The 7,486-nt window shown below is 35.7% G+C and overlaps 1 protein-coding gene across 1 annotated transcript; it reads left to right on the top strand.

Moving 5' to 3' along the window:
• Positions 1 to 4,560: 4,560 nt before the first annotated feature.
• LOC128547170 (perlucin-like protein) lies at positions 4,561 to 7,114 on the top strand. Its single transcript, XM_053518941.1, has 4 exons — positions 4,561 to 4,581; positions 5,225 to 5,304; positions 5,518 to 5,537; positions 6,888 to 7,114. Exons 1-4 carry the CDS (start codon positions 4,561 to 4,563, stop codon positions 7,112 to 7,114), a joined length of 348 nt encoding a protein of 115 aa, XP_053374916.1.
• The last annotated feature ends 372 nt before the right edge of the window (positions 7,115 to 7,486 follow it).

The following is a 7,486-nucleotide window of genomic DNA, read 5'->3' as shown; positions in this document are numbered from 1 at the left end:
ACACTTTTGACATAGACACTTCAAATGAAATATAAAATCGCACAGTTATATTTTCTATTTTAATTATAATTTTTGGTAATGTAAGTTTGATAACGTAAAGCACTGTAGGACCACATTCGTAACAGATCGCATTTGTAACACGTGTTACAAATGAGATCGCATACGTAACAGAAATCAAGCATATATGTAACAATTTTTGTGACGAATGTGATCGATGCCGATTTTTGATGTGACATCTGATCATCTTTGTTACATGTCATTTTCAATCGGAAAAATGAACCAAAAAGTGCATTTTTACATCTGAAACACATTTGTAACATGTTTTAGCTCACTTGTACGAAGTGACAAAGTAAGCTATTGCGATCATCCGTCCGTTCACATTTTTCTTGCGAATATGACAGAGACAACATTTATCATTGATTTTGACAAAACTTGCACAGAACTTAATATAGATCTATATCTCGGTTCCTTTCGAAAACCAGCCATATCACTTTATTCGTCTAGGAGTTATGGTCCCTGGAATGGCAATAATTACTGATTTTAGCCTTGTGAACCCGACTAAGACCATTTTTTGTTATTTTGACTCAATGTGCATACAACTTATATATCTATAAGATCTCGGTTCCTTTCAAAGACAACCGTATTGCACCATTTATTTGACTTCGAGTTACGGCCCCTGAATTGGTAAAAATTGCTGCTTGTGAACACAATGGAGACTACATTTATTATTTGATTTTCATTAAACTTATATAGGATCTCACTTCCTTTTAAAACAGCCATACTGCGCCACTTATCTCAGAATGGCTGAAATGGCAAAATTTGCTTATTTTAGTCTTGTGAACACAATAGAGGCCATATTTATTATTTCATTTTGACCAAACTTGTATAGAAGTTATATATCTATAACATCTCGGTTCCTTACGAAAACCAGCTATATAGCAACATTTGTGCTGGAGTTATGGCCCCTTAAATGACAAAATTTGCTGATTTTAGCATTGTGAACATGACAGAGATCACATTTATGATTTGATTTTGACCAAACTTGCATAGAAATTATATATTATAGGAATTATATATCTTTTTTCCTCGAAGAGTAGCCATATCACGCTATTTGTCTTAAGAATTATGACCCCTAAAATGGCAAAATCGCACATTTAATAACATGTATAGTGTAGTATTACTCATGTGAGCGATAGTGGGCCATGACGGCCCTCTTGTTGATTAGAGGGATATTTCCGGTTAGGTTAATATCTTGGTACTGGTTAGTTATCTGGCAATTAAACTTGGCAAGAATACCGAACGGTTATCATGACTGGTCTGTTCATAGTACTTCATGTACATGTCACTTATAAATTTCCCATATAGGTTTTGGTTTGTAAGATTTCATTTTTATTAAATGCATGAATACATGTTTTCTTGCCAGGCTTGGTGTCTGCATCCGTATGGAAACACTCTTATTTTGTATCTCTATAGGAGCTGCACGAGTAACTCCATCGGTGACGCTGGTGCAGTGGATAGTTTTGCAGATTACGAAACCGGCGGAGCGGGTTAAATTCCTAGTCAGGTCCGGAATTTCCAGAGATATTGTGTCTCTCATCCACCCAGTTAATACCTTGCGTGTATCGGTGCGTTTTACCAGACCCGTAAACGAACATATGAGTGTAAACTAACATAAAGATACTGTTGTACTGATTTTAATATTACTGACATTTTGATCATCATCATCATAATAATAATAATCATCATCATCATCATCTTGGACTGGTCCATTCTAGGATCAATGGTAAGATTAACTGCCCGAAACTGTATTACCTAAATACTGTTGAAAACAGGCGCTCTGAATCCAACAAACAAAGATAATATTCATCAAAACCATTCTACAGGGTCCCAAAATTTGAGACGTTTGCAGTAATAGGTGTAATATGATCACTACAGATTGTCAATAAATGGTGGTTATTTGCACCAAAGTATTTGGAAATCTAACTAAAGCGAGTTATCCGGGCGCAAACATATATGTTACAACAAAATAACAAAATAAATCTAAGTTGAAAGTTGTACACTTGATCTTGGATATATACATGTAGCAACAAGGATCATGATCTCAACACACCTTCTATCATGCTGATCATTTGTACCAAATAATTTGAAAATCTGACTATGAATGGGCAAGTTATACCAAGGACATGAACTTATATATATATAACGGCACGAAGGCACAGACTACACTATTTCACGGCGGGATTATAATAAAAGAAGGCCTATTACATGTACCTCACAGACGGACTCAGTGGGGAGAGGGTAATTAGAAAATAAGGTGTATTTTCTTAAAATCCCATAGACATTAGTTCGCAGCACAAGGTCGGGCCCTCCTAGACTTAAGGCTAACGACTCCGTCCATGACAAGTTGTATATAATTTGTCCCTTGACATAGCAGCTTCCTGTTTGTCAACCAACTTGAAACAGCTCTGGATGACGAAAGATAGCTACAAATGTATGTCGCCACCGGGTTCGAACCAGTGACCTGAGCATGCGGGTCTACATTTCAGCAAGTCGAGGTAACAGTAAAAGTAGCTGAAGTTGTAATCATATTAAAGTGGTAGTGGCAGTGGATGCAGAAATGATTATAAAAATTGAGCCACGTCACGGCATTCGGACATTTTCGTGAATTTCTGGGAAGTCTATATTTAGGCTGACCTGTGCATTTATGCATCTGAATCAGGGTCAGAAAATTTCATATTCAGGTGGAATAAGCCTTCTTTGAAATAACAGCGAACGGTGTGGGCCATGATCAGACTGCGCGGATGCACAGGCTGATCTGGGCCCTCACTGATTGCAAAGCCTCGAAGATTCCCGAAGGCCTATTTTCTCACGATGCGGCTCAAATAATTTTATGATGTTATTGACCTCGACGACGACGACGCTAACTTGTGATGGTGCGGCAGTCATTTAAAGATGTTGCGGTGACAACCAACTCCTTGAACATTTGCAGTATAAAACTCAACATGATACATATGTGCTTCTCATGTCAACCCCCATGTTGGACAAACACATTCGTAACACATTTTACCTGTTACGAATGCGATCGCATACGTACGAAATCTGTTACAAATGCGATCTGTTACAAATGTGGTCCTACAAAGCACATGTCTATAAGTGTCCTTTTTACCTACTAAACATAAATCTGTATATTCTGTCTTTATATATTGACATATTGTATATGTAGTAAACCATTTATGTAACTGTAGTGCCAGTCAGTATTTTCTAAAAAAATATTAATGGTAACATAAAAAGTAGGCTGTAACGTAAAAAGAACCCGACTGCCAGATGGCAGAATTTCTGGAATGATAGCTCATATCATATGCTTTAAGAAAATCATAGCGGTGAAATATCCCTGGAGGGGAAATGGGGGTCGGGGTGTTATTGTCAGCTCAAGGTCTATAACGAAATAATTTACTTTCATTGTCCTTGACAATTGTTTATCAAATCAAAATCACTTGGCGTAAAAAATGTAGTGTGTTGAAATATTTACTGACATACGAGAATGTAAACACTCTTTAAGTGCGTATGCGTCAATATTGTTTCAGGAAAAAGGATTGAAGCCGGCAATGTAAACATCGCTAGCATAAAAGAATGGCATTTACTGTACAAACATATAATACTGAACAAAATAACGTATATCTGTGCAAAAGTAAAAAAAAAGAACGTCGGCTTTCCAAACATTAAATAATGAAATGGTTAATGGGAAGCTATTTATTTAAACCGAGATAATATTGAGCACTTATTCAAAACAATCAAACAGCACGAAGTAAATTGAAAGATGTCGTCTGCTTCAATTGGGTATGCGTTTTAGGACCTTTGTCCCTTTTTTGCAAAAGCAATTCACACAAAAGGGATCAATTTGAAAGAATACTGTTTTGAAAACTCAGATTTATTGGTATGACATAGCAAATTTTCTTCCCTTGTAAATGCCAGAACTTTATTATATGACAATAAATTCAGTGAAATATAAAGCAATGTAAGATATTTAAGAGAAAATGGAAAGTGTATTCGTCATAATGGCGCACGTGGTCTTCTTTTGGTCTGTGGCAACTTCAGATAAATGGACTTTAATTCAGCGGTTGAGATCTGTTGACGGAAAGATCTGCCAAGGTGCATACCTTGCTTTTACTAAAGCTTTTATTTACGACAAAACTCTTTGCTCGAGAGAGTGCGTGAATCACGTGAACTGTAAGAGCATTTTTCACGTGCAGCACACTGGAAATTGTACAGGTTGTACAGTGAGCTATGGTATTGCGACAAACCCAACAGGATTGGTTTCCGGTACCATTTACTATGATTACTTCAGTACGTACATCTCTAAATAAATACTTCGACTCATTCTATGTGTTTTGCAGCTGATTCTGTGTTACAAAAAAATAATACCATGCAATATCTATTTCAATTTCACACTGAAAATATATTTAGAATATTGTTCAATGCCCAAGAACGTTGAAGCATTAACTATCTGGAATATAAATTTGAATATACTCTTGTTAATATAAACATAAAAATATAGACATAATGGCGTTGTGCCTGCTTTGGGTAATGCTGTCTTGTGTTACTTTTCGTGGGCAAAAACGGTTGAAGTTTATTTATCAAGGCATTTGTGTGGTTTTGTCGCCTGATTTATCACGGTTTAGAGTTCTGATACGTAGGAGTAGAACCACGAGGGCGTTAGCGTTACATGGACATGACTGTTTGATAAAAACATGCTGGTTTCATGTATGCAGCGCATGAACGAACCATGCACCAGTTTGGCTCGTAATGACGCAGCATGCTTCTACTGTTCCCACTATCGCAAAATATACAGATCTTGGCCTTCCTTTTTGTTTAACTAGCATTCAAATCGAGCAACGTTATAATAACAACTGACATTACATCAAATTTAAACATTGTTTTATTTGTAAGATAATATATTTTACTCGTGAACAAAAGATTTTAAAGTTTTCCTTAAGACCAAAAATGCACCCATGACATTGTTCATCTGACGTCGACACATAAGCTAACAAATATCCTATACACTATATTGTAAATAGTTTTAGAAAATATTTTATATCTCTTATAATTTAAGCTGAGATCTGAACATATTATGTGTAATTTTTTGTCTAACGTAGGGCTTGTTTACCATCATTGCTACGTGTAAAACATGTAAAAGTAATATTTGTTACTGCTTAATTCATTACAGATTGCCCTGATGGCTGGTTCCGGATCAAAGACTCTTGTTACTTCATATCCGTCGAGGACACGAATTTTGAGAAGGGTGTTGTAAGTTTTACTTCAGCTTCGAAACCATAACGATAGTAAGCACATGTGGGTGCGTGCGTTCGGAAGAGTGCGTGTGCGTGTGTGTATAATTTACTGGCTACATGATTTCAGTAAATTAACATTTTATTTCGGTTTCTCTGTCCATTTATCTCCTTACCGTCGAGACACTATATTGACTAGAATGTATTGTCCAGGATAATATTGGTGTTTCAGGTTAAGTTCCTTCCTTCCAGGTAAACTTGATTTTTTTTCTCGTCATGAGTTTGAATCAGAAGTGAGCATGTAATTTTGTGAAAATGTATTTTTTTTACATAGTAGCTCAATGAGTAGTACCCTCGTTTTCCCTATTGAGGTATTCAAAGTGGATCATTAAATTCAACTAACGTTAATTTCAACATTGACTTTAACTTAATAATTAAAAAAATCATAAAGTGATTCTTTATATTAGGAACAAATTTCTCTTTAAAAAACTTGCATTTTATGTAGCATAACTCCATTACATTTCATAGAAGACAAACATACATCAATGCTCTTTTGATTTTAGAAGGTGAAACACATGTCTTTACAGGAAAATAAATATATGTACTTTCTTTCATAACAATAATCATAAACATTAAGTAGTTTTACCATCCTATATGCATAGATGTTTTGGATCTTATCAGAACTGTCCCGGAGTGTACAGTGGTTGTTTTGTGAGTAAGATATTTTCGAACGGAATCTTTGTAATTCATTGATAGGACGACAAAATTTGTGACAGTTTTAGTTTTGATAAAATTCCTTCATTTGGTTCAAAACGCATTTATGAGAAATTATAAATTAAGACTTCATGTATCGCTAAAGGTTGTACTAATCTAATACGTTTTTGCAGATTTTTCCATTGTTCAGTCAGACATGGGAGTTTAAACGTGTTGGTGTAAACTGTTTTACCTGACCTTTCCAGGAAATATGCATGTCACAGAATGCTCACGCTGTCATCATAAACGACGAAGATGAAAACAAGAATCTGAAATCAAAGATCAACACTTTAACATTTCCAGGTATTTCAAAATACATGACTCTAGATTAACGCTAAAGATTTAAGGACATCAGACAACATTTTCATTAGTTAGCAGCGTTGACTAAAAACTGAAGGTTAATGAGATAATGTAATTTGATCTAGAAAATATTTTATAGGAAATAATTCTAAAGAACACACGTGTACGAGTACGTCGTATGAATAAAATTTTAATAAAAAAGTAGAAAAGTCAATAGAAATGTGATATAAGTATGAACTAACTCCCCAAAATCTTTTTACTTGGTATTTTTAATCACTCTGAACAAATTGTTCATTGCTCATGTTCATGTTTAAAAAGTGTGAAGGTTTCGAAGACCGCAATTATAAACTGATTTTTTTTTCTTATGAAAACTAAAATTTTCACTATGAATGAAAATAGTTATCTACAATTTTTTGAATATTCCTTCTGCAACCTCTGTGGCATTGTGTATCATAATTAGAAAAAAAATGTCAAAACAGTAAGGAAACGCATATTTTACTAGAAGCCAGAAAACTAGTTTTTATATCAGATATAACCACTTTTTTTCAGGAAATGTGAAAGGTTTTTTTACCGCGTATACAGACGTGGACACGGAGGGTACATGGGTGGCGTACGGTACTATAAATGAAACAACCTTTACAGACTGGGAAGATAACGAACCCAATGGTAACGTGGGTGAAAACTGCATGGCGCTTTGGATTGCATCGAACTTACAGTGGGTTGATGTCGACTGCAACGATGGACAGAATAGAATCATTTGTGAGAAGGAGACATAAATTTTCGCAAAAAATGTGAAAAGTAGAAGTCGAGTTGTGGAAGTTAGTTATTTTATATGCATTTGTTTGTGTCATGTATCTGCTTAGTGAGATACAGAGGATATGTGACTGTTTTGAGTGAATATGGAATATCTCTACCAAGAAGTTGTTATACATTATACAAATGAGCCGCGCCATGAGAAAACCAACATAGTGGTTTTGTGACCAGCAAGGATCCAGACCAGCCTGCGTATCCGCGTAGTCTGGTCAGTATCCATGCTGTTCACTAACGGTTTCTCTAATTGCAAAAGGCTTTGAAAGCGAACAGCATGGATCCTGGCCAGACTGCGCGGATGCGCAGGCTGGTCTGGATCCATGCCGGTCGCAAACCCA

Source organism: Mercenaria mercenaria, chromosome 12 (genome assembly GCF_021730395.1).
Source record: "Mercenaria mercenaria strain notata chromosome 12, MADL_Memer_1, whole genome shotgun sequence".
NCBI lineage: Eukaryota > Metazoa > Mollusca > Bivalvia > Venerida > Veneridae > Mercenaria > Mercenaria mercenaria.
The sequence above is the reverse complement of the archived record's forward strand: the minus strand, read 5'-3'. Positions and strand labels throughout refer to the sequence as shown.